At 44.7% G+C, this 27,558-nt stretch overlaps 2 protein-coding genes across 3 annotated transcripts; one reads left to right on the top strand and one right to left on the bottom strand.

Annotated features, from left to right (window-relative positions):
* Window positions 1–781: 781 nt before the first annotated feature.
* LOC136513842 (putative disease resistance RPP13-like protein 3) lies at window positions 782–8,879 on the top strand. 2 transcript variants are annotated; one of them, XM_066507818.1, is made up of 11 exons: window positions 782–987; window positions 1,075–1,946; window positions 2,173–4,207; window positions 4,822–4,944; window positions 5,150–5,260; window positions 5,347–5,529; window positions 5,689–5,817; window positions 6,331–6,426; window positions 7,945–8,130; window positions 8,326–8,498; window positions 8,594–8,879. In XM_066507818.1, the coding sequence occupies exons 2-11, from the start codon at window positions 1,105–1,107 to the stop codon at window positions 8,736–8,738; spliced, it is 4,023 nt and encodes a 1,340-aa protein (XP_066363915.1). In that variant the 5' UTR covers window positions 782–987; window positions 1,075–1,104; the 3' UTR covers window positions 8,739–8,879. The 2 variants fall into 2 exon arrangements, 1 of the variants encoding a protein (XP_066363915.1); XR_010773453.1 differs by lacking the exons at window positions 7,945–8,130; window positions 8,326–8,498; window positions 8,594–8,879 and adding an exon at window positions 6,064–6,142 and having other exon boundaries at window positions 6,331–6,410.
* A 9,860-nt stretch (window positions 8,880–18,739) lies between these two features.
* LOC136510501 (kinesin-like protein KIN-13A) lies at window positions 18,740–27,548 on the bottom strand. Its single transcript, XM_066504921.1, has 7 exons — window positions 27,361–27,548; window positions 26,685–26,809; window positions 20,985–21,195; window positions 20,666–20,884; window positions 19,971–20,580; window positions 19,830–19,892; window positions 18,740–19,039 (listed from the first exon to the last, which is right to left on the bottom strand). Exons 1-7 carry the CDS (start codon window positions 27,546–27,548, stop codon window positions 18,857–18,859), a joined length of 1,599 nt encoding a protein of 532 aa, XP_066361018.1. The 3' UTR covers window positions 18,740–18,856.
* Window positions 27,549–27,558: the final 10 nt, after the last annotated feature.

Raw genomic sequence — 27,558 nt, 5'->3', positions numbered from 1 at the left:
GATCTTTCCAATGATATTAATTATGTACAATAAATGTTAATATTTTTAAATATATATTTTGTCAAAATTGTTTCTCGGGAAGTGAAAACGACAGATATTTTTGGGACGGGGGAGTATATTTTCTGTAGTAGCTCTAAGCCTCACGTCCGTCCTTCGCCGCTCCCAATCCATCGGCACGGTCCGTCTCCACTTGACCTTCTTCATTACCGTCGTTCGTCTATGTGCTCCACACCTGCTTACACCAACACAACCAAGAGACATGGTTACTATGTCAAATAAACAGCTACTCCCTCCGTCCTAGAATATCTGTCGTTCTCGCTTTCCGAGAAATAATTTTAACAAAATATATATTAAAAAATATTATTATTTATGATACATAATTAGCATCATTGGAAAGATCTTTGAATCTAGTTTTTTAACAAATTTATTTGGAGACACAAATGTTGTACATATTTTGTACAAATTAAGTCAAAGTCGTGGCACGGACACCGAAAACGACAGTTAAATTGGGACGGAGGGAGTATCACACAACACAACTGCCAATTATTTTACTTATAAAATGTACTTGCAACTTAAACCTATCGTACGAATTTTGCAGTTTTCGAGGTCAACGATACATCACCGAGGAGGCAGAGTTTTTATTTTTTAGTTATATATTTTTTGTGTTGAACGTGCTGCCTCTTGTTTGCACTGCATGACGATGGACAGTTGGACACAGATTATTCAAGCAGACAGAGTCAACTTAGCTCCGGCTCTGCAGCTTGCCCCGGTAGAACACTGCTAACAACTATATTTTTCTTTGGGTGCCAACCACTGCGGATGCCCTTGTCATGTGGCTGTCATTCCACATCCAGAGTCAAGAGCAGGAGCTGGATCTGGACGGCGGGAGAAGGCGTGAAGCTCCCACTGTTCTGATGCTTCCCCGACGACGATCCCGACGACCTTCTGCTTGAGGCCAAGAGCACCAGGCGGCCATTCTCGATCTGGGTAGGCCTTCGTCCCTCTCTGTCCACGACATGCTGCTCACCTTGTCACCAACACAATCGTCCTCACTTACCAAGCTGCTGCGTGCAGGCGCCACCCACACCCATCGAGATTGCAGGCATGGAGCTGGTGGCGGGGGCGATGGGGAGCCTGCTCCCCAAGCTGGGCGAGCTGCTCAAGGGGGAGTACGGCCTGCAAAAGGGCATGAAGAAGAAGATCGAGTCTCTCTCACGGGAGCTCACGGTGGTGCACGCCGTCCTCCGCAAGATCGGCGATGTTCCACCGGACCAGCTCGACGAGCTGGTCAGGCTCTGGGCGAGTGAAGTCAGGGAGGCATCCTACGATATGGAAGACATCGTCGACACATTCCTGGTGCGCGTTGAAGACCCTAATGAGGCTACTGAGCCACACATGCTCCGGCGCCTCCGGAAAAAGGTGGGCAGGCTGTTCAAGAAGAGCAAGGCTCGCCGCAAGATCTCTAGCCTAATAGATGACATCAACGAGAAGCTTGAGGAGGTGGCAACAAGGCGAGGCAGGTACACACTTGACATCATTGTCGCGAGCCCTGTAGCTGCAAACACCATCGACCCTCGCATCCTGAATCTATACAAAAGGGCGACCGAGCTTGTTGGCATTGAGGGACCAAGGGACGAGCTCATAAATATGCTGTCCCTAGGGGATGGAGACGTGGATTTGTCTAGTACTACAAAGATGAAGATCCTCTCTGTCGTTGGATCTGGAGGGCTAGGCAAGACCACTCTTGCCAAAGCTGTCTATGACCACCTCAAACCGCGCTTCGAGTGCCGGGCTTTTGTTCCAGTGGGTCAGAATCCTGACATCAAGAAAGTCTTTGGAGACGTTCTCATAGCCCTTGATGAGCAAACTTACACTCATCCCAAATTAATGGGTTTGGATGAAAATCAGCTCATGGGCAAACTCAACGAATTCGTCAAGGAAAAGAGGTACGAGCTAATATGATCACCGATTCATTAATCATTGCTACTCATCACTGGCTCACTGCTAAAAAATAATTATAGCCGCTTTTATTGGTTCTTTATATCTTATTTATTTTAATAAAGGAAAGTGATGAAAGGAACATAACGAAATGGTGATATACGAATAAAAAAACTATAAATGATGTCTCGTATATTTATTTACCATTTCTTGTACTGTCTTCTGAATATGTAGGTGTTTGATTGTTATTGATGATATATGGGACAAGAAGACCTGGAAATTAGTCAGATGTGCTCTGCAAGAAAGTAATTGTGGAAGTAGACTTGTGATCACTACACGCATTTCTGAAGTTGCCGCAAATGCTGATGAAGCTTACAAAATACAGCCACTTTCTCATGATAACTCTAAAAAATTATTGTACGCAAGAATAGTTGACGGTGAAGGGAAGTATTTCGATAGTCTTTCGGCTGAGACATGTGAAAGAATTTTGAAGAAATGTGGCGGCGTGCCACTTGCTATCATTACAATAGCTAGTTTGTTGGCTAGTAAACCAGGAGAGGACTGGTCTGAGGTCTACAACTCAATTGGTTTTGGGCATAAAGGCAATGATGACGTAGATAATACCAGAAGGATATTGTCTTTTAGCTACTATGATCTGCCTTCACATCTGAAGGCTTGCTTATTGTATCTAAGCGTATTTCCGGAAGATAGTATCATAGAGAAAAATAGTTTGATATGGATGTGGATAGCTGAAGGTTTCATCTCTGATGAACAAGCAGCAGATGCAGGTGTAAGATCATTATTTGAGCTCGGGGAGAGGTACTTTAATGAATTGATAAATAGAAACATGATCCAGGCACAGGAGACACAATATGAAGGGTACGTTGATGCCTGCTCGGTTCATGATATGGTTCTTGATCTGATACATCAATTGTCAAGTGAAGTAAATTTTGTCACTGTATTGAATGGTTGTGAGCGACAGAAACTTCAGCGGAACATTTCTCGCAGGTTAGCCCTACAGTGTGTTCAAGAGCACAGCTTTAGTCAGCTGGCTAATGTAGCTGTGGAGAAAGTGAGATCCATTTTTGCCGGTGAGTGTGATTTTGGTGCATTGTGTTCGCGCCTCCCATCTTTACGTGTAGTAGAAATGGTAGAATGTTCTGTTTACCAAGGCTGCAACAAAGATGTGTTGGATCATCTTGGGAGTTTACTTCACTTGAGGTACCTCAGAGTAGGGAGTATCCTTATCACTGAGCTGCCTAGGGAGGTAAGGTATCTGAGGTTTCTGCAAACACTGGATTTACGGAACAGCTGGATAGAGGAGCTGCCCGAGGAGGTGGGACTTCTGACGCAACTTGTTTGCCTACGATGTAGTAACCGGACAAGAGTGCCGGCTGGTTTGATCGGTAAGCTGACATCATTGAAAGAGCTGTGTGTATGGTGTGAAAAAGATGATACAATGCAGTTTGTGAATGAGCTAGGTCTGCTGAGGGAACTGAGGGTGCTCCAGGCTAATATTCGTGGTAGGATCAGTGAGAGCATCGGGAGTGCTTTGCTGGACTCCCTGAGCCATCTGCACAATATCCAGGAACTTGAAATTTGGGGCACATGTACAGGTAAGGACTGGCACTGGCAGAGCGTCAATGCAGGATCGATCTCCTGTCGGCATCTCCGTTTCCTTCGTTTGCACTGCTTTGTGTTCTCTAGACTGCCAGTGTGGATTAACTCGTCGCTTGCTCCAAACCTATGCTATCTGGATCTGCTAGTGGTAGCTGTGGAAGACCAGGACATGGAAACCCTTGCCAAGTTGCCAGAGCTTAGTTGCCTCATACTGCATTTGACTGGCACCAAATTAGTTAGCATAAAGCTTCGTGCTGAAGGTGTTGGCTACTTCCGCAGGTTGAGATTCTTAAAGACACTCGGTTCATTTATCAGGTTTGATGTGCGTGGCAGCGAGTGCAACAGCAGCAGGGTACCATCTAATAATACTATCATGCCAGGTCTTGAATTCCTTGAGTTTGGTGTCCATGTGCGGTCCCTAAAAGACGAGAAGCTGCAGCTTGGTTTTGACAAGATGCTTGGCTTCCAGAACCTCGGAACAAGTTCGCTCCAGCGAGTCAAAGCCGAAGTGAACTGTGAAGGTGCCCGTACTTGGGATGTGGTGGAAGCAGAGGCTGCATTGGAGCACGCGGCCGCAGTCCATCCAAAACATCCCACCCTTCTAACCAACAGGGTAGACCCACAGTGTAGGAACTCACGCTACCAAGCGGTATGATGAACTGATCATGCATGCACATTTGAACTTGCTTTCAAAATTCAAATGCTACTGGTTCTCCTACACAGTATTCCGGGCAAGGGCAACATAGATTATCTAAACAAATAGTTACTCCGTATTAAGTAAGGGTGGGTGGGCCGTGATAGTTAATGTAAAAATATCCCGATTGCCTTGTTCTCGCTTGCATGCATGTAGGGCCTGTTTGTTTTTGGCTCAGATTCATTCTGAACACCAGCGGCTGGATCTGCTGCCTATAGCTCAGATTCTGATCCAAACACGCAGGATTGCAGTGGCCATGCATGCATGTCACCGAGTTGGCCGTGTTGTCTCACAAATGCCATAGTCTGCCAACCGGTTGGCCGTGTTTGCGTGGCTCAAGGCAGATTCATTCATAACATTATGAATTGTGGTGTCTAACTACTGAAGGAACGTAATTAGAAATGCAAGGAAAAGCACTCAGTTTTGGAATGTGTATGTTGTACATGTTTCTATGATGATGACAGGGAATTCATGAGTGGCCAGCTGAGTGTGCACGTGCTTTTTTTTTCTTTTTCCTCGCAGTTCAATATATTTGTATTTATTTGCTAACCGTATCGAACAAATGGTAGGCATGTATGGAAATAAGCAAAGCCCCTGAGTTAGTAACCAAGGCCTGGAAGTTGGTGGACATCGTTGGCTCAGGACAAATTCAAATACTGCGTATGCCAGATCCGACCACATCTTCAAGCAAAGTATGTTCAGCATGTACATCTTCCATTTAAATTAATGCAAGGAACATCACACATATCACACATCAGTATCTGTTCGTGTGCTTATGATTTTCATGACATAGCACACACCAAACAATTCGGTAGAATTTAAGACTGTTATGGTCATATTCAGAGCAGTATATAATTCTGATATATAAGCATTGTGTTTTATTTGTTTTATTTGTAGGTTATGCGCTTGTTGTACACAGATAATGGGCTGGTACTTTTGGCTCACAGCTCCAATGCTGTTCATAAGCTGTGGAAATGGAAGCACAGGGACAAGAATCCACGTGGCAAGGTTAGATAGGACCACTAGCTTAAGATTTCAACACTGTAGTTCTGTTTGTTGTTTTCTAAAAACCATCCATCATTACTTTTCGTTAGTCATCCAAATTTGTTCCACCTGTACTATGGCAACCGGTAAGAGGCATTCCAATGACAAACGACACCATTGATGGCAATGACCCTAAAGAAGCAACAGCCTGCACTGCACTATCCAAAAATGATAGCTATCTAATTACTGCTTCTGGTGGCAAAGTCTCATTGCTCAACATAATGACATTCAAGGTATGTCTTCTTCAGTTGTCTATAACAATAAGTAGTTAATTCCATGATTGATCTCTTACAAATCATGCATGACAACTTCCATAAAAATAAATTTTATTTCGTAGTTGCACCATGGCCTTTCTTTGGCTTCACTGATCTTGTGCAATCTCTCATATATAGGTCATGACTACTTTCATGGAACCTCCACCTGCTGCAACTTTCCTTGCATTCTACCCGTTAGACAATAACATCATAGCTATTGGAAGGGAGGACTCTTCAATTCAAATCTACAATGTCCGTATAGACGAAGTGAGTATTAAACATGAATCTATCATCCCCTGTTTCCATGAATCTCAGAGTATTGGCAAAACTCATTATATATGGTTCTCACTGGAAATGCAGTAATGTACCCATTGTAAAATAATGTGCTCTCGTTTCAGACTATATATCCCCTCATGTTTTACTTATGTATTAGGATCATGAGATTGTAAATGTTGTTTTACATATGATCTTTTTGACATAACAAATTATGTACTTTTTGCGGGCTTTGAGCAGATACCACAAGGTACACATATTACATAGCAACTTTGTGGTAGCTCCCGTCAACAATATGAAGAGTAGTAAGTACCTCGTGGTATATGACCCAAAAAACCTTCATAAACCATACATATGTTGTTAGCTCCACATTTAAAAATTTGAGAATTTTAAACGATAATGGATTCTTCCTATGTGGAACATTATGCTTAGTGTACTAATTTCTGTTTAGCTTATATTTAACATCGACGTGCCAAAATATCAACTTATCTTAATCTAATTGCACAGGTTAAAATTGTGCTCACGGGTCATCACAAAAAGATAACTGGACTAGCATTTTCGCAATCAATGGAGGTGCTTGTATCTTCAGGTGCTGATGCTCAGGTGTGAATTCTAATATATATCAAAATTAGGACTAGCGATATGTTTTTGCTTATAAATTTAAGGGATGCTGAATTAAATACAGTCAAATGTTATGTGTCGGTGTTTTGTGAACCGACCAGTAAATTTAGTGCCGCGCAGCTCTAGGAATTGATGGAAGCACTCAAGACATGTGGATATTATACTGTTTCAAGCCGGAGCCCTACGGTCTCAAAGGGGTTTGAGTTCGTGTTTCTCGGTTCAAGTGCTCAGTTGACTTACAATGGGGGTGCTCGTAAGCGTGGGTTGAGAAGTGAGAGGACTCAAGAGAATAGATCGATCCCTCCAGAGCCATAGAGAGTGTTTCCTTTTTTTCCGTCTGCTAGAATGAAGGCTCGGTTCCCTTATGCTTCCGGGGGCTGAGTGACAATTGAAAGGAAAGGATTCCCACGACCCGAGTGGTCAAGAGCTCGAGGGGAGGGCGGCGGTAGGTGAGCCCGGTCCGTGGGCCCTCTGCATCTTGTCCTAGCTTCTGTTGCATGCTCAGATGTCGTCATGGGTTCCTATTCTCCACGTCGAGGTATGGTGCGCCATAGTTGCACAGTGCGGGTCGTGGCTGGTATGGTGTGCCATAGCGGCATAGTGCGGGTCGTGGCTGTCCTCTTGTAGTCCTATGGGACGTGGGCGCATAGTGCGAGTTGTGGTCTTCGTCCTTGCGCCTACTGCCCTCGGGGGGCGTCGTGCGCTAGTTTGAGTCTATGGCTATCATCCTCTGCTGATCGGCCGCCCTCCTGATCATGAAGGGGGCGGCGAGGCTTCATCCCACACACGGGTGGTCGGGGGTCAACTTGTTTGTCCGGTTCCGAGGAGTCAAGTCCCTGGACGTGAGACCCGTGCTCTGTGGCGAGCGTGGCCGTACACCTGCCCGTCGAGTCATACAGTGTTTGAGCGGTCCCGTGCCATATCCTGACATTGCCTTGCCATGGAGTGGCCTTTTGAATTGGTGGGGGGAGCAGTCCGAGGGGTGATGCCTCACCCCAAGACCCTGCGGTCCGAAGGGTGGTCGATGCATCCTAAGGCCCCACGGTCCGTTGGGTGGTCGTCGTCCTTTTGGTCTGAGTGGGTGTGCGGTGCGTGCACGTCTCGTTGTGGCAGGCGCATTGAATGCGCCAACCTCCCCTGGTCTTATCCATTGACGGTCAGCCTAGGCCCGGGGTGGTCGAGGTCGTGCCTCGTGTCCTGACCCGACTGCGTGGTCGGGTGGAGCGAGTGGTCGAGGCTACGCGGATGATGGGCCGTGGCCTACTGGGCCATGAAGTGCGCTTTCCTCCGGCATAAGCCGCGTTGTGGGGTAACCGGGGTATGCTCCCCCGACATTATGTTAGTCGCATTTCATACCATCCATTAGTCCATTTTCTAAAATATATAAAGATCTATAAATACACTCCACTTTCTAAAAGGTATAAATATCTAAAAATACAGTATTGTTTCTATCTGAATCATTCTTTTCTTGTTTTTTTTGCAATGAAATGAAATTTGCAGCTATGTGTTTGGAGCATTGATGGTTGGGAGAAGAAGAAATCAAGATACATCAAACATCCATCTAATGGTTCTGGTGCTTTAGTTGGTGATACAGTGGTGCAGTTTCACTATGATGGAACGCATCTTTTAGTAGTTCATGAGAGTCAGTTGGCGATCTATGATTGGCAATTGGAATGCTTGTGCTCGGTAAGTCATTCGCAACATTTTCATAACAATATATTTGCATCTCTTAGTAATCATATGCAGTCTTGTCGATTGAGTCAGAGTACTAACATATTACATGATTTACATCATGCTTGTAGAATGCTCCTGATCGTATCGATGCATTATAATAGGCACATTACACACTGATATTTAACCTTCCATAACTTGACAATGCAGTGGTTCCCAAGAGATGCACCCCCTTCCCCAATTTCAAGTGCGGTATACTCACTTGGTTGTTTGTTGGTCTATGCTGGATTTCGTGATGGTGCAATTGGAATATTCGATGCAGAATCTCTTACGTTAAAGTGCAGGATAGCACCCTCTGCCTACATACCATCTTCAATATCCAGGTATGTGGAGTTTCAAGCAGTTCCTTTTTTTTTGTGAGTGGTAGTTTCAATTCTGGTAACCATCGTCTTGTTTCTGTTACCTCTCTTGTTCCCAGGGATGGTGAAACTGTCTATCCCACAGTTGTCGCTACGCATCCGTGGAAGCCAAACCAGATTGCAGTGGGCATGAGCGATGGTGCAGTTCTTGTGCTGGAGCCGTTGGATACAGACGACGTACAAGTGGGGAGCGACGTCACCTAAGAACAACGTCCATCCCGTGATGTCAGCAGTAGCAGACTCAGTTAAATATTTTGGCTTGGCCGCTAGATACATATTCAGTCAAGTGGAACTGATTTTTTATGCACCCATCCAGTTATGTGTACACCATCCATCGTCAGATCTCCTCAAGATCTATATATCTGAGACTAGTGTTTTCATGTTGTTGAGGACTTCCTTATTTTGTAATAAATATGCACGTTGCTAGTGGGTGAGGCATTTCCCTCCCCATCTCTCTTCTTCTTCTTTTTTCAAAAAACATAATTGGACAGTGGGCATTGTATTTTCTTATCTTATTATATACAACGACCTTGGGACAATGCTGAGTATCAGCCTACCCAATTCTCCAGTCAAGTTGGCTTAGGTTGAATTGCAATTGCAATACTCTCGTTTTGTGATGAATGATGTGAGATTTCGATATGCATTGTAAAAACTCGTTACTAGTGGAGAAAATTGTCCTTAGATATCGTGACGATATGTAGACTAACTCCACTTGTAATGAGTTAGTGTGCATATGATGAATTACTAAAATAATTATGAGAAAAGCATTCAGGTAAAGAAAAAATACAGAGGGAAATGAGAGTGACAAAATATTTTTTGTTATTAGGATCGTGCCCGTGCGTTGTTACGGGCAAAACAAATAGCAATAATGTCATACACTGTGTAACACAGAAGTCAAATCATCATCAATAAAAAGAAATTGTTTATATTTCATTTCTAATTAATCCATCCCATCAAATTTTTTATTTGACCTAGATCCATTTGCAAAGGAAAATAAACATAACATATGCAGATAAGATGTCCTCGAAAAAATCTCTTGAATATTAATCAACATGTCAATTGTCTTGCATAGCCATTTTCACGCTTGGCAGGGACATCAGACTCCATGGGGTGTAAGAAGACTATGCATAGCTTGTCTGCACCAGAACATGCATGCTATTCAAATTTTTTACAAAGCCAACTGCGCGCAGACCTCGAGTGAAAGAAACAAAACACATAAAAGTGCTTCCGCAAAAAAGAGTGAATCAAGCGCTGCCTATTATTATTTTTCCAAATGTAGACTTCATGTAAATATGGTGAAACGAAACACAACACATGTAAGTGCTACTGCTACTAAAGTATGATGATCAATAAATTACAATATCTGAAAAACCATTCTAGGCTTCTAGCAGTGTTATTGTATCTACTGCATCAAAAGTCAAAGCTGTCTTCTGCTTCAAGACAATTTTCAGATAAGTTCACCAAGTCATGATAGCACATCGACTTGCCTCAATGCCTCCTCATCATTGCACACATCCAGGGCATGCCCTGTCCTCGTCACACATCTATATATGCATGCAGTTCAGCATGGCACCCTTGTGGCCTAGCATCCAAAGGCGCCATTGCCTCGCCACCCCCATGCCTGTGGCCATCCAGCACACCAAGCGGTACACACCACCGGCTGGTGGTCATTATCCCCGTTGCCCATGGCCATTCAGATCCAGCACGCTGAGCAACATGATGGATGCCCATTTGTGCGTATCTTTAGCTTCAGGGCATTCCTTTGACCGGCTTACCTGCAAAGGTCAAGCGCATCAATTCAAGCCCAGGGATACAAGAATGAGACAAAGGAAAATGTCTAGTTATGCTTAAAGCCCAGATTTCCTAAGCAGATGCACACACTAAATTGAAGGATCAGCCATTTTCTCAGAGAAATTGTGATTCAGCTTTGGTAATAGATGTAACACCCTAAAATTTGCCTCTTTTAAAAATAGGTTTAAAAGGATTTAATTCTGTATTTTTGTGCTCGTGAAATATAGGAAAAAGAAAATTTTTCATTAAATTAAAATTCATCATAAGGTTTAGCAACATGTTTGTGCATACATGCCCTTGCCTTTAATGTATTTGATTGAGTGGTTTTGATTGAAAATTCAAAATAGTTTAAATTGCTTTTGGAGATGAGTTTGAAAATGGCTTTGAAGTAAAAGAAAAAAACAAATTAGGGAATAAAAGCATTTAAAAAGTTGTAAAATTTTATTTTTGGAAAACTTACCAAAAATTTTTAGTTTACTTTGAATTAAAAGTATATTTTAAATAATATTTAAATTTGGTTTTGATTCAAGGTTCAAATGAATTCAAAACCCATTTGAAAAGTGTTAGGAAAATTAAATTTAGAAAAATGGAGCAAGCCTTGCCTTTTGGCCCACAGTTTTCTCCCACCAGCCCACCTTCTCCCCTCCCTTTCTCCCTTATCCACCGCAGGCCCAATCCGCGTGGCCGTTTTTCTTTTTTCCGCGCAGCCTTGCTTCCCCCGCGTTGGCCCATCTCCCGCGCCGGCCCGTTTCCTCCCCTCCACAGGCCGCCGCTCTCTTCCAACAGCCGGCCCAGCTCCGCACGCCGCGCCGTGTCTCCGTTCCGCTAACACGCGGGGCCCGCCCGTCAGGTCTTCTTCCTTGCGCCGTGTCCACCTCAAGCACGACCGTGCCGACGCCGTCCGTGTCCGGCTCCGCTATGCCGCGCGTGCCGTGCCGCCCACGCCCCCGTGCCCCTTAAATGCCGCCCGAGCCTACGCCGCCTCCCTACTCCGCCTCAAAGCAAGTTTTTGCCCTTGCTCGAGCCCACAGCCGCCTTTGCCTAAGCGCCACCATTGCCATCTGTTTTGCCGAGTGCCGCGCCGCCCTCCGTCGCTTCCCCGCCGGTCCTTTCGGTTCCGGTGAGTTCCCTGTCCCCTTCTCTCTCGTTCTGTTTCTTCTCCGTCGAAAATTGTGCCCCCCTAAGGCCATTTTCGAGTTTCGGCGCCGAGCTCCATTGCCGACCATGGCACCGCCGCCGTCTGTCACCGCCGGCGACCTCATCTCCCCCAACCAATCACAGCCGTCCGATTCGAAATAAAGAGTCCAGATTAGCACGTACCCCTTCGTTAGCTCTTTTGCAAAAATCCCCTTACAATTATTTGAATCATAACCCGCAGTCCATAGCACCTTTCAAGGATACGTTTTCTTCTTTGGGAAGCGTAGTTTCATCGGTTTAGATCCAAAATACGTTTTCATCTATTTACAGTTTTGCCACTATTTTCTTTAGGCCATAACTTCTCCGTTTTAACTCTGATTTGATCCGTTCAAATTGTGTTAGGTTTGTAATTTCATAATCTACATGTTCATACTACTGTTAGATATGTTTTCAACTTTTAAAATTCAAGGTTAGATTTAATCTATTATTTCAATAAAGGAAATCTTGTTTATTTTATATCTTCTCCGTTTTAGCTCTGTTTTGACCCATTCAAGTTGCGTTAGATTCATAGCAATGAGATCTACGCGTTAGTAACAGTGGTTACCATGTCACTAATTTTGAAATTTCATGGTTTAAACTCTAATTTAAATAATAATTAAGCAACTAGATTTTATAAATAAAATATAATTTGTTTTACTTTAGTTTTATAATTCGAATCTAAATTTGACTTAATTCAATTTATATAAGCTTTTATATAGTTAAAATAAATGAAACCTATAGTTTTCTTTTCCGAGTATAAACCAGATCTATCGGTTGATGTATCTTTTTCACCGAAGCTCCGATTAGCGTGCTTTTCGTGTCTGTGTGTTCATAGTGAGACGTAGATTCATTTTACAAACTTTTCATCTTGATTTTATGTTTGGTGTACTATTCTAATTTAGATCTATTATTTGCTTCATGTATGATTGCATGGATGCTTGTGTGGTGCTTTGTGATCTTGTCCAGTCGGTGAGTTATACGTGGTGAATCAAGAAGCAGATCTTTGAAGTTTTGGACTTGAAGAAGGATCTAAGTTGAAGGCAAGTATAGCGTGTGATCTTCCTTGTGGTCATATACACCTTTAATCACTTAATTCATGCTGCATGTGTCTACCTTGACTGCCACTAAGGATTTCCTAGTACTTTGTACCTTGTGCCTTGTTACCTATGGGGTATTGCATTAGGTAGTATGATGCTAGCGCTCAATTAAAGACCATGATCTTGTAACTTGACTAATGGTATATGCAATAAACACTATGGTGTTGTTTTATGGTGCTAGAGCATTGGGTTGTTTTATGGTGCTCTAGATTTCTCTCCCTAAGGACTTATCTATAAGTGATTATCTAGGACTTACAGTACAATTGTGAGGGTTATATGGCTCTGGCTTTAGCTCAGTATGAGGACCTTTTCTAGCTTGTTAGAGGTTACCTTTATTGGCGCAAGAATGGCTTGACGAATCGAATATAGGACAACCTCTACTCTTATGTGTATAGCTGTAAGGGAATTGTGCCATTTGACAGGGGGGTTCCTATATCTGTTTGCCGAGTGAATCAAATGGCCCTAACTTGTTAGACGAACCTTTGAAAGGCTTCATAGTGAACCCTGTCGACCTTCCTTGGTAGTGGATTAAGAGGCTCACGACCTCGGGCGAAAGGGTAAATCACGACTCACAGTGAAAGTGTACAACCTCTGCAGATTATAAAACTGGTATATCAGCCGTGCTCATGGTCACGAGTGGCCTCGGAACCCTTACGGAATAGATGATGAACACTAATGATATGGACGATGAAGATGCTCACTAATGGTTAATTGTTTATGCTATTCATTATTCATGTGTACCTGATCATGTGTTTATGGGCTTGTGATAAACTTGTTGCTACTCAATTGCTAAAATTATGACTCATTAAAAACTAATCGCAGTTAAACCAGTGTCAGCCTTTTGAGCCTCATGAACCCCATGTTATATTTGTTGAGTACGATATGTACTTACGCTTGCTTTATTTTTCAAATATTTGGATAAAATTCCCGGATGGGTACCAGATTGCTAGTTTGGAGGAATTAGGCTTGTGATAAACTAGTCAGTTATCCCTGTGGATTTGGAATCTTTGCCTGAAGATCGGAGATGTCTTTCCACTATCTATACTATGAGGTTATAATCTTTATACTAATACGCTATGTATTTAAGCATTGTCTTTTGATATTACCCTTATTTGTAGCTATATGTGAGATTTTGTCTTCCTGGGCTCACATATGGTGTGTATCTGGTTTTATTCTTAAAACCAGGAGCTACAATAGACTTCATAACTACAATTGTGCAAAATATAGATGTCACCTCATTTGTCTATCAGACATGTAACAAATTCAAAATCTCTCTAAGAAAGATTAAGTCCACCCAACTCTCTTTCAAACAGACTTTGCTAATAAAGAATAATGTCTGCAGACACCGCTGAACCTCAGTGAAAGAGACTTTGTGATAATCTTCGATGCAGTCTACCTACCTACTACCTACTCTAATGGTACTCATTTTCAATTCTCAATATAAAATGGTTTATTTAACTTGAAGGGGAAGGTGTCCGAGAGTAGCTAAGAAAGTTCAGAGTTCTGAAACTCTGCATCCAAACATTCTGCAGGCACCTAGGATGATTTGAACTCACCCAGGTAAGCATTATTGATCTCTACTTGTTGTTGACTGTAAACTAAAAATTATAGTTTAGAAGGAAAAAGACCCGCATGGTATGAGACGTTGTAGCATCATACTGAATATAATCCAAGGCTCAGCATTAATTAAAGGAAATAGCAACCAAAAGAAACTACTTCTGGTTAATAAAAAAGTAGAAAAAAGAAACTTGCCGGTGCTGGTTATATCTCTAAATGCACTGGAGGATTGTTGTTAACCAGAGGCAACCCCTAAAACCAGCATGTCATAGTTCAGGCATATTCCAGTATTGTAGATTTGTGGTCAGACATGTTTTTTCTAGAAAAAGAACATTGCATTACAGTGATTGAATTTTGCGAAGGAGGGTTGTCTTCCAAACATGACTCGGATCCTTCAACATCATATGGGAAGAATTAGGTGAAGGATATGCTAAAAGATAACTACCTCAAATATAGGACTCAGACTATATCTTCAATCACTAACAGATGAAAAAATTTCAAGGAAAGTTCCAAATGACCAAATGAGAATCGTATAAACATAAAGGCACGACAAAATAAAAACGCGCAACAAGTATATATCGACTAATGAATGAAAGGATAAATATTTTAGAAGCTAAATACCACTGTAAAAGTTGGTGGCCTACTGATCTGTAATGCTTGCAAGTTACAGATTATGTGCACTGACCTGATACTTGCCTATGAAATAGTTCTATTCTAGATTGAGCTGCCCAATGTTCTATAGAAAAAAAACTTAATTATTCTATTCCAATCAAATTGAACAGGCTAGTGATCCATGAATAAACATTTTTATATGTAGGAAAGTAAGTGATAAGCCGAGCCTAAGAAAATGTATAACATTGGAGAACAAGAGCAGTCTAGGAGAGGCATGAGTTCAGCGGTACAAATCCTTAGTGTGAATCACTACCGGAAACCGGCGATTTGCCGAGTGCCGAGGCTTTGCCGAGTGTATTTTATCGGGCACTCGGTAAATACCGTGTTTGCCGAGTGCCAAATAAAATACACTCGGCAAACAAAAACACACGGCAAAATATGTCTTTGCCGAGTGTTTTTTTCTGGCACTCGGCAAAGAAGCTTTTTGCCGTGTGCATTTTTTTTTGCCCTCGGCAAATCATTTTTTCGAAGCAATTTTTGAGGCCCTAAATGAATTCAAATGAAAAACTTTTCAACTACAAAGTTGTATAACTTCTCAAGATCTACAAAGTTTATTTTGGTCATTTCTTCATTTGACAAAGCGACAATAACGTTGTTCATAAAATCTACATATCTCATATCTCTCATATTAATTTCATGAAAGTAGAAGATACATATATAAGATTTGTGAACAATGTTACTACCACTACGTCGGATGAACAAATGACCAAAATAAACTTTATAGATCTTGATAAGTTATGAAATTTTGTAGTTGGCAACATTTTGATTTGAAATCATCTTGTCATGCAAAAACGACGTTTGAATTTGAAAATTTTAAAATTTGAATTTTTCAAACGACCTCGGATGAAAAAACTTCCTAAATGAAAATTGTAGATCTCCAAAAGTTATGAAACTATGTAGTTGACAACTTTTTGATTTGAAATCATCTTATCATGCAAAACTATGTTTGAATCTCTCAAATTTAAAATTCAAATTTTTCAAACGACCTCGGATGGAAAAACTTACTAAATGAAAATTGTAGATCTCAAAACGTTATGAAACTTTGTAGTTGACCACTTTTTGATTTGAATTCATTTAGGGCCTCAAACAAGCAATTTACTCTCAGTTTGCCGAGTGCCTTTTTTCTAGCACTCGGCAAAGCCGTATTTTGCCGAGTGCCTATATTTTGGCACTCGGCAAAGAGGTATTTTGCCGTGTGCATTTTTTTGGCCCTCGGCAAATCAGTTTTTCGAATCAATTTTTGAGGCCCTAAATGAATTCAAATGAAAAACTTTTCAACTACAAAGTTGTATAACTTCTCAAGATCTATAAAGTTTATTTTAGTCATTTCTTCATTTGACAAAGCGACAATAACGTTGTTCATAAAATATACATCTCTCATATTAATTTCATGAAAATAGAAGAGAGATATATATGATTTGTGAACAATGTTACTACCACTTTGTCGGATGAACAAATGACCAAAATAAACTTTGTAGATCTTGATAAGTTATGAAATTTTGTAGTTGGCAACATTTTGATTTGAAATCATTTTTCATGCAAAAACGACGTTTGAATTTGAAAATTTTAAAATTTGAATTTTTCAAACGACCTCGGATGAAAAAACTTCCTAAATGAAAATTGTAGATCTCCAAAAGTTATGAAACTATGTAGTTGACAACTTTTTGATTTGAAATCATCTTATCATGCAAAACTACGTTTGAATCTCTGAAATTTAAAATTCAAATTTTTCAAACGACCTCGGATGGAAAAACTTACTAAATGAAAATTGTAGATCTCAAAAAGTTATGAAACTTTGTAGTTGACCACTTTTTGATTTGAATTCATTTAGGGTCTCAAATAAGCAATTTACACTCGATTTAGTATAATATATTGGGAACTAAAACGGAATCTAGACACAAGTGATAGTGTGGTGTAGTGGTAGAGGAGGTTTGTGCGCAGCGGGAGGTCTTGGGTTTGAATCCCGTCGGCCGCGTAGCCGTGAAATTTACGCGAAAAAAGCCGGAGATGGATGGGCGCTGACCGGTGGGGGCCTCCACCAATTAAAAAAAAAATTCATTTTTTTTGGGTAAAAATTCCCATTTTTTCGGCTTTTTTTCGGTTCCAACTTTGCCGAGTGTCGACACTCGGCAAAGGCTTTGCCGAGTGCCCGACAAAAGACACTCGGCAAAGACGTCTTTGCCGACTCTTTTTTTGCCGAGTGCTCTTTGCCGAGTGCAGCACTCGGCAAAGCCTTTGCCGAGTGCAAATTGGGCTTTGCCGAGTGCCCCTGGCACTCGGCAAATTCACTGAGTCCGATAGTGAATAGAGAAAGCTGTAAGAAAGCAATGGGTACCGATTACCTTTATATGGCCATCACAATTCAGAAACAAAGCAATGGATCCTTGATGTTTTCAGTCATTGCAGCAAAATGATGTCACTATGAACAGGATAAAGTTAAATCCCATCGGCAACAAAGCTCAGCAATGTATGTCCTAGCCATGTCCTCGTCGAGGCAGCCGAGGTTCCTAAGGAGGGAGTAGAGATCTCCGCCATTGATGTACTCCATGAAGTCGTCTGTAGAAGCAGAGGGGCATCATCACGAGGATGAGATGAGGTTGGTTCGCGATGGCCTTGTCCTCCATCTCAGATCCCAGTCACATCTCCGTCTGGTCCGGAGCAGAGGAGGGAGGCGGCAGCGCGAAGGGAGAGTCGCCGCAGCTTGATCCAATCGGCGGAGAGGGAGGGAGGCAAGCGCTGGTGTGGTGGAGGCCCTCGAGGCCCACGTCCTCAGGAAATCACTGCAGAGGAGGCGGCGTCGGCGCGTCGCGACGGCGCGAGTGTGACTGGGAGGGAGAGGAGGAGGCGGCACGGCGGCGTGGGTGCACGCAGCGCAGGTGCAACGGGGAGGGACAGGAGGCGGTGGCGCAGGCGAGCGCGCGGGGCGCGGTGGCGTGGCCGAGAGCGGCGCGGGAGCGACGGGAGAAAGAGGAGGCGACAGCGCGGGCGCGGGCGCGGCGGCGAGGGCGAGCTCGGGGAGAGAGATCTCGCGAGGGGAGTGGTGCACGCGATGTAGCCGGGCAAGCGAGCGAAGTGCCGGTTGGGCGTGCGAGCGACGTATGTTTTAGTTGTATATATAAAGAAGAGATAGAGATTTAGTCCTCCAAACACACTATCATCATTCCTGAGTAGTTATCAATTTTTATAATTTGTAACGATGATCTTTATTTTTAAATAATTAGATGGTATATCTTCAAGCTAACATCAAATTCATTAGATTCAACCTAAACCTATTGATGCTTAGGACCTCCATGACGACTACTAAGTGCTAAACAAAAGAACCTAAACCTATTGAAGCTTAGGACCACGAAAAAACCCATGAGTTTCGACCTGATTTATACCTCATGTTGGAGACAAATGAGTGCCCTTCTAAACATTTGGAGTTTGCCCAGAAAAAAAAATCATAAGAAAAGGTCAGTCTCAGAGAATGCAGACCGACACTGTTACAAATGGGGAAGTTACTTATACACGACAATTGGTGTTCCTTGTTTTCGCTCAAAAGAAATGGGGAAAAGGTCATTTCAAGGGCTTCACCATTCACACATCCTTTCCTTCCTCAATGCAAATAATATCAGTAATGAACATACAACAATGTATCAGTTTCCACAAAGACCCCACGGCGAAAATCAGACCCACTGATATCTGCAAACAACAGTTCCAATTTCTCGTACAAAATGGGGAAAAAGAAAGAAAAGGCAAAGTGGTCAAGCCATACATCTGCCAAAAAAAGCACACTCAAGCAGCCCCACTGCAAAAAGGACTATTACCAAACTGGTTATCAACCCTGACAAACCCAAAGTGTGCAGGTGATATCAACCAGGACCACGGCCTCAACGTCAAGACCACCCTAAGCCACTCCCATGTGTCTTCTATCACTATCTTGCTTGAGACTAGCATTTACTAGAGCGCACAGGTAAAAAACAACTAAGACCACAACTGAGCTCAGCAATCAGATTACCAGGCAAAAGGCCAGAGCCATTGCTGATCATACTATCTGGAAGGTTTCTTGCGGCTAAGAATCTCTTGCTCTTTGAGGCGGTGCTGGAACCGTGCCAAGCGTGCTTGGAGGCTGACCAAACCTGCAGCCTTGCGTGACAGCAAAAAGCTCAGTCGGGTCACATAGTTGTCAATCAGGCTACCTGGTTCATCAACTTCTGCCAAAAGGTTCATCTCCTGAGAAAAATAAAGCATGTGTTTAAGCAGCATGGCAAAATGAACAGCGCTTTGAAATAGCGGTATTATCAACCAGTGACCTTAAAACAAAAGAACAAACAAGGAAGTCAAAAGCAAATAGACAGCTTAATGTTAATTCATAAAATATATGGCCCCCTCTTTATGATAACTGGACATGTATGTGCATATATGTGTGCTTAGCTAATCACATTTCTTCCTATGAACACACAAATATCATTATAATAAGGTGTATTATATAATTAAAAGAATCTATCAAGGTACGATTTGTCCATTGATTCTCTTACAATATAATATCAATTACTACAAAACTATGTTACTAAAAGGCATGTGAAATACTACCTCCGTCCCAAAAAGGATGCAATTCTAGGTCTGGTCAAAGTCAAACTATCTTAAGTTTGACGGAGTTCATAGAAAATATTAAAAATACTATTTTTATGACGCTTCTAATGATACTTAATTAGTATGATAATATTAGCATCTTTTTATATAAATTTGGCCAAACTTCAAATCATTTGACTAAGCAGTATTCGCATCGGTTTTGGCATGGAGTACAAATCTATTGATATATCTTTTTGTCCACTAAACAAGTAAACATAGATTGATTTTAACTAATTGATGATCAAAGCTTACAGTCTGGCTTTTTCAAATTCTAATTCGCCATACATTCTGAAATGGAGGTGGTAGTATACAGTAAGATGACTTATTGTATGTATACAACTGTCAATATAAGAACATTATCATGGACATTATTCAGTAGATTAAAACTTACTTCCCGCACGATCTTAGTATTCTCGATTTCCTTCCCGTGAGCTGCTATGAGGGCCTCCTCTTCCTAACATACAAAATAAAGCTTAGCACCACATCTCGATGCAGGATAAAATCACACAGCATTTTCATGAATTGTCTTTACCTCAAGAATTGCATCAATTTCTACATCATCACAAGAACTTTCCTTTTCAGATTGCCTTGATGAAGCTGAAGCAGATGCTGGCCTTCGTTGCTGTTGCAGCTGCTTTGCCTGCAGCATCTTATACCCAGCCCGATCTGTCTCAGGACCATTATCCTTTTTCATGTAATTGCTCTGCCTATCAGATTTGTCTTCTCTATAAGCCTTTCTCCGAGGAGGTGAGACTTTTGTGACTTTCTCCTCCTCCTGTGTTTTTGCTGAATTCTGAACCAACTGTGCCTTACTAGTGTAAGCAGTTTGGCTGGACTTCAAATCATACCTCTCCCTGTCATTACCAGATGCTGCACCGTTTTCTTCTCTCCCTCTATTAGAATAACTTGGAATCATACTAAAGGAATTTCTGTTAGGCTCCACAGAAGCGTTGGAGATCGAATTTTCAGTGCCCTTCCGGTAAGTATCAACTGGTCTCTTCTCTTGAATCTGATTAGGAATTTCTTCAGCTTCAGCAGGCAATGGATATGATGGAGCTGACGAAGACTCCCGGCTAGAAGTGGTAGTTGGTCCTGTGGACTGCTCTTTTCTTGTGTTTCGGCCCTTGGAGAGACTTTTGACCCTGTTATTGTTTAATTCACGTTAATGACAGGAAGCATTTTTGAAACAAACAAATCATGTATATCACTTGGATATAGCATTGTTACCTATCAGCGTATCTCAAGGTATTTAGTGTGTGTTCACATGAACCTGCGTTTGGAGAAATGCAAGAAATCATCACTGTCCTAGAGTTACCAACAAATGAGTCACGAAGAACCTCTGTAAGCTTGCTTCCTCTGAAAGGAATGTGTATCTGATCATTATCAAGAGCTCGAATGCATTCCTTGAGAGCTAACAGACTTTTATTTATCTCTGTTCCCTCAATCCTGATATATGATAACAAGTTGATGGTTAAAATAAGTGAGATGGCAAAGGAGCTTGAGAAATCAATAAAGGAGTGCAAATCTATAGAGACATAACCAACACCTTGTCTGTCCATCATTGTCGGTAGTATCAGCACCACACTCACTTCCAGCAAGATCAATAAATGATATTTTCCCCACAGCCTTTATATTTTTAGCTTCATTAGCATCACGATCTCTCTGTCTCCTGGTATCTTTTACAATGATGTGCTTCTTCACAGCAAGTTGAAGAATAGCATGTGACCTTGATGACTCCTCATTGACCCCTGTTGACCCTGTTGTTAGAATAATCTACTGCTTCCTTGTGTGAACACACAGCAAGGGGAAGACGGCGCCGAAAATACTTCCTGCTGTGATAATGTAGCCGTTGCAGGTGTAGGCGCCAAACGGCTCACCTGCAGCACTGTAGCCACATGCAGAGGCCGGCGCAGAGTCAGCCCTACTGTGTTATCTAGTTACTGTTGCAGCATGTGCGCTGTACTGAGACTAGATGGATAGAGTTGTATAAATAGACATACACGGCAACTCGGTAAAGAGAGTTCAGATTTGCCATCTCTCATACAGGGCTTCGGCCAATGCTAGTGTCTTAAACTATGTGTGTATGCTCTGTTCTCCCTTTTCTTCGACCTCTAGCCATAGTGTGTGGGAACGGACAACGCTTGTTCGTGGTCGGCTTAGCTAGTGGGTGCTCGGCAACACTAGCGGGTGCTCAGCAAGACTGGTGAGTGGTTCACTCACCTAAGCCGGTGATCCTGTGGGCTAACAAGTGGTATCAGAGCCGTACAAGCGCCGTCGCCAGACTAATCGCTGGCGATGACGGGCGGTTCAGAGATGGGCGATAATAGTGGCACTGCTATGGCTGCCCAGCCACGACCAGAGGTCGTTGTTCGCACGGTGCGGGAGGTCAGTGGCATCAGTTGACCAACGCTGACTCGCACCAACTATGGAGAGTGGTCGGTGACCATGAAGGTCAAGCTCAGAGCCCGATGGCTCTGGAATGGTGTTGACAAGGGCACCGACAATGAGGAAGATGACATGTCAGCATTGGAGGCTATCCTCGCTGCTGTACTGGCGGAGTACATGGAGCCATTGGGGTGAAGAGCTCGGCTAATGAGGCATGGGAGGCTATTGCGGCGATGCGCGTCGGTTTCGACTGCGCAAAGAAGGTGACGACCAGCTTCTGAAGCAGGAGTACGCCAACCTCAAGTTCAATGATGGTGAAATAGTGGAGGACTTCTCCCTCCACCAGCAGACGCTCCTCAGCAAGCTGAAGAGCCATGGCGTCACCATCGATGAAGAGGAGGCGGTCTCCAAGTACCTACACTCCGTGCAGGCAAAGTACATCCAGATCGCTCTCTCCATAGAGACGATACTGGACTTGTCCACCCTCACCATTGAGGATGTGATAGGCCATTTGCGGGTGGTGGACGAGCGCCTAGACCAGGCAACAACAACGAAGGACAGCGACAAACTGTGCTGACAGAGGAGGAGTGGGCTGCTCGGAGGAACTCCGGGAAGGCAGCCTTCTCCAGCCACGGTGGCGATGGCAAGCGTCGCGGCAGGGCTTTTTCAGAGAAGAAGAAGCAGGTCAACCCCAACGCCTGTTGGCGCTACGGGAAGATGGGCCATTGGGCACGGGAGTGCCCAAATCGCAAGCAAGAGAAGAAGGCTGAGGCTCATCTAGCGCAAGATGATGATGAGGATGAGGCCACTATCCTAATGGCGATGTTCTGTGCACTACAAGACATCGAGTCCGAGGAGAGGGAAGAGGCAACGATGGTTGAAGGACCTGGGAAGGCCCTGAAGACTGTCAACCTCGACGAACCACGCGCCCAAGTCCACCTTGGATGTGTGGGCGCTGACTAGGAGTAGCGGTGGTATCTGGACTCTGGTGCAAGCAACCACATGACGGGCTCCAAGGCATCCTTCTCCGAGCTCGACGACGATGTTACCGGTACGGTGAAGTTTGGTGACGGCTCACGGGTGGCAATCCAAGGGCATGGCACCATCATCTTCAAGTGCTAGAACAAGGAGCACCGCACGCTAACAGATGTATATTACATCCCGCAGCTGCGTTCGAGCATCTTCAGCATTGGTCAGTTGGATGAGCACGGTAGCGTGGTACTGATCAAGGACTAAGTCCTTAGGATCAAGGACCTAGAGAAGCAACTTCTTGCCAAGGTGAAGAGGTCCCTGAACCGGTTGTACCTACTCGACCTAAAGATAGAGCAGCCGGTGTGCCTGGCGGCAAGGCACTTCGAGGAACCATGGATGTGGCATGCTCGATTCGGACATCTCAGCTTCAACGCGCTTGGTCAGCTGGAGAAGATGGTCTGAGGGCTACCCCACATCAAGCACGGAGGCGAGCTGTGTGACAGCTGCCTGGTCAGGAAGCAGAGGAGGCTACCATTCCCAAAGGCGGCCAAGTATCGCGCGAAGGACGCTCTCGAGCTCATCCACGGTGACCTCTGTGGGCCAATCATGCCTGCTACAAACGGTGGTCGGTGGTACTTCCTCCTGCTCGTGGATGATTGCAGTCGCTACAGGTGGTTGCAACTCCTGACGAGCAAGGACGAAGCGGCGGCAGCGATCAAGAAGTGCAAGATGCGCGCGGAGGCCAAGAGCGACAAGAAGCTCCACGTGCTGAGCACTAATCGCGGCTGTGAATTCACTTCGGTGGAGTTCGCTGCATACTGCATGGATCAGGGGGTGGTGCGACACCACACCGCGCCATACTCACCACAATAGAATGGTGTGGTGGAGCGACGGAACAAGACGATGGTCGGCATGGCCTGATCCATGATGAAGGCCAAAGGCATGCCAACAAGGTTCTAGGGTGAGGCAGTGACCACGACGGTGTTCATCCTCAACCATGCTCTGACCAAGGCCCTGACGGGCAAGACGCCGTTCGAAGCTTGGTATGGACGCAAGCCGAGCGTGTCCTTCCTCTAGACATTCGGTTGCATCGGCCACGTCAGGAAGATGAAGCCGAACCTCACCAAGCTAGAGGACAGAAGCACACCGATGGTGTTCCTAGGCTATGCGGAGGGTACCAAGGCGTACTGGCTCTACGACCCACGAGGAGACAAGGTGCTTGTCTCGCGTGACATCGTGTTCGACGAGAAGGCTGCTTGGGACTGGACCAGTCCGAGCACGGGGGAAGCTGGCGGCTTCGGCAGCACCTTCGTTGTCGAGCACTTGGTCATCCACGGTGGTGGAGACGCTGGGGAAAAGGTGCCGAGCACTCTAGCGGTAGAACCGAGAACTCCTAGGGCAGTGCCGAGCAGTTTGGGAGGGATGCCGAGCACTCAGGGAAGAGTGCCGAGCACTCCTGGAGGGATGCCGAGCATGCCAGTAGTGGTGCTGGGAGGTTTTGCAGTGGTGGCGACCACTCCAGGACAGGTGCCGAGCACTCCCGTGGCAGAGCCAAGATGTCTTGCAGTGGTGCCGACCACTCCAAGACAGAGGCTAGGCACTCCTACAGTGGTGCCGAGCACTCAAGGTGCTGTGCCGAGCACTCAGGCAGAACAGGGAACTCCATCAACACTGATCGAGTTCACCTCACCTCCAAGTGACATCACTGAGTTCGTGGATGCCTTCCACGAAGGTGAGGAGGTGCGGTTCCGTAGGCTGGACAACATCGTCGGTGGCACAAGACCCTTAGGACTAGCTGGTCGGCTGCTCAATGATGCAGAGCTGCTGCTCATCAGTGCAGAGCAACCACCGACATTTGCGCTAGCTGAGAGGGACGGAAACTGGCAACGGGCGATGCTAGACGAGATGAAGGCGATCGAGGAAAATGAGACATGCTAGCTCATCGATCCACCTCCAGGATGTCGTCTGATCAGCTTGAAGTGGGTGTACAAGGTCAAGCGGGACGAGCTCGGTGCCATTGTCAAGCACAAGGCGTGCCTCGTCGCCCGATGCTTTGTTCAGCGTGAGGGCATAGACTTCGAGGAGGTCTTTGCGCTAGTAGCGCGCATGGAGTCGGTCTGTTTGCTACTAGCCTTGGTAGCAGCAAAGGACTGGCGCGTCCATCACTTGGATGTTAAATTGGCCTTCCTCAATGGCGAGCTGGCGGAGACGGTCTTCGTCAGGCAACCTCCAGGTTTCACCATCAAGGGAGAGGAGCACAGGGTGCTCCGATTGCGCAAGGCGCTCTACGGGCTGCGATAGGCCCCACGAGCATAGAACGCCTAGCTTGACGCCACGCTGGGCGAGCTTGGGTTTTAGAGGTGTGCAACCGAGCAAGCGCTCTACACGCGGCGACGGGGGAAGGAGGAGCTCGTCGTCGGCGTGTATGTGGATGACTTGATCTTCACCGGCGCGCGCACGGAGGACATCAGCAGCTTCAAGCGTGAGATGGCTGCTCGTTTTTGAATGAGCGATCTCGGTGCACTCTCCTACTACCTCGACATCGAGGTGAGACAGGGGAAGGAGGAACTCACGCTCGGTCAGAGCGCGTGTGCCTCCAAGCTGTTGGAGCAGAGCGGTATGGTTGAGTGCAAGCCATGCATGACTCCGATGGAGGAGCGGCTGAAGCTGACGAAGGCCAGCACCACGACGAAAGTGGATGCAACACTCTACTGAAGCATTGTCGGTGGTTTGCGCTACCTAGTCCACACAAGGCCCGACATTGCGTTCGCCGTGGGCTACGTCAGTCGCTTCATGGAGGATCCCAGAGAGGATTACTGGGCTGCGGTGAAGCGGCTACTGCGCTACATCAAGGGGACGGTGGATCAAGGGATCATCTTTCCTAAGACTAGTAGGAGTAGGCTACAGCTCACTGTGTTCAGCGATGCAGACATGGCGGGGGACAACGACGGACGACGGAGCACCTCTGGTGTGCTTGTCTTCCTCGGATCGGCCCCAATTTCATGGCTGTCGCTGAAACAGAAGGTGGTGGCGCTATCTATGTGCGAGGCAGAGTACGTAGCGGCGGCCACAGCGGTATGCCAAGTTGTATGGCTACGCCGGCTGCTGGGTGAGCTGACCGGCGCGGAAGCTCACCCACCAGCACTGATGGTGGATAACCAGCTCGCCATCGCCCTCGTGAAGAATCCGGTTCTACACGACTGGAGCAAACATATCGACATGAAGTTCCACTTCCTCAGGGACTGTGTTAATGGAGGCCAGATCATCATCGAGTTCGTCGAAACTGGTCGGCAACTCGCGGACGTCCTCACCAAGCCGCTCGGACATCTTCGACTCACGGAGCTGAAGGAGTTGATCGACATGGAGGGGGTACAAGGGATAGCAGTAGGATTAGGAAAAAATTGTTAGAATAATCTACTGCTTCCTTGTGTGAACACACAGCAAGTGGAAGGCGGCGCCGAAAAGGCTCCCTGCTGTGATACTATAGCCGCTGTAGGTACAGGCGCTGAACGGCTCACCTGCAGCACTGTAGCCACATGCAGAGGCCGACGCAGAGTCAACCCTGCTGTGTTATCTAGTTACTGTTGCAGCATGTGCGCTGTACTGGGACTAGATGGATAGAGTTGTATAAATAGACATACACGACAACTCAGTAAAGAGAGTTCAGATTTGCCATCTCTCATACAGGGCTTCGGCCAACGCTGGTGTCTTGTACTGCGTGTGTATGCTCGGTTCTCCCTCTTCTTCAACCTCTAGCCACAGTGTGTGGGAACGGACAACGCTTGTTCGTGGTCGGCTTAGCTAGTGGGTGCTCGGCAACACTAGCGGGTGCTCGGCAAGACTGGTGAGTGGTTCACTCACCTGAGCCGGTGATCCTATGGGCTAACACCTGTGCTCCTGGCTGCAATTCCTCTTTCAATATATTCCTTGACGATCTGGATGTCAGAAACCTCAAATTTCTGTAGACCAACAATGCAAACTTGTTTCTTGCCATCTTCCCTCATCATTAGTTGCCTATAAAACAAAGGACAGAACATTTCAGTTCAGGTTAAATAATCTGGACAGAACATCCAAAAAAAACAATTTTTAGGCCCATATTTCAAACAATAAGTTAAATATTCAAAATCCAAAAGGAAGTGCCATTGTTTCAGACATAAATATTTCCTTTCAGTAAATGATGAAAAATGTAGGTTACGTCAAAGGGAACTTTAACAGCAGCTGTTTTATAAAGCATCAAGTGGCATTTCGGCCTAATATCCGAAAACATGGATTTCTCATCCAAACAAATAATGGTTCAAGGCTAACAATAGACTATGTATAGATGAAGAATAGATACTTTGAAGTAGAGACATGCTTCAACACTCGCACGGTCGCACCAGAGATCATGAATACGAGCAACAAGCACACACATGCACAAGTTCACCCACACACAACCAGGAAGAAGGAAAAAAGACAATGTGATAGTGTGGTATTCAATACATCAAAATCATGAAGGTAGAAACTTATGCTATTTTTAAATATATAAGCAGGTCACGTAACCGAAAAAAGAAAATCCAAAAACTAACCTTCTGTCAGATAGAAGATCAAAGAGTTTCCCACCATATATTTCAAAATAGCTAAGCCACAACTGAAAATTCTGATTCCGATAGACGGGTTGGTGCAATAGACGAACCATGTCTTGTGCAGCTCTCAGAGGCAGAGGCTGCATTCTGTTTTCAACAAAGACTGCATCAAAGATGTGTCGGAGAATCATGTTGGGAGTT

This window comes from Miscanthus floridulus, chromosome 16 (assembly GCF_019320115.1).
Source record: "Miscanthus floridulus cultivar M001 chromosome 16, ASM1932011v1, whole genome shotgun sequence".
In the NCBI taxonomy this organism is placed as follows: domain Eukaryota; kingdom Viridiplantae; phylum Streptophyta; class Magnoliopsida; order Poales; family Poaceae; genus Miscanthus; species Miscanthus floridulus.
Note: the sequence above shows the minus strand (reverse complement) of the source record. Positions and strands in the feature narration are given on the sequence as shown.

Excerpts from the sequence above, each read along its gene's own strand:
- LOC136513842 (XM_066507818.1), top strand. The coding sequence starts at position 1,105 with ATGGAGCTGGTGGCGGGGGCGATGGGGAGCCTGCTCCCCAAGCTGGGC. Across the intron at positions 5,818-6,330 it reads ACAATGTCCGTATAGACGAA|GTTAAAATTGTGCTCACGGG; the intron begins GTGAGTATTAAA and ends CTAATTGCACAG. Across the intron at positions 6,427-7,944 it reads CTTCAGGTGCTGATGCTCAG|CTATGTGTTTGGAGCATTGA; the intron begins GTGTGAATTCTA and ends TGAAATTTGCAG.
- LOC136510501 (XM_066504921.1), bottom strand. The coding sequence starts at position 27,548 with ATGATTCTCCGACACATCTTTGATGCAGTCTTTGTTGAAAACAGAATG. Across the intron at positions 20,885-20,984 it reads GACAATGATGGACAGACAAG|GATTGAGGGAACAGAGATAA; the intron begins GTGTTGGTTATG and ends ATCATATATCAG. Across the intron at positions 19,893-19,970 it reads AAATTGATGCAATTCTTGAG|GAAGAGGAGGCCCTCATAGC; the intron begins GTAAAGACAATT and ends TTTGTATGTTAG.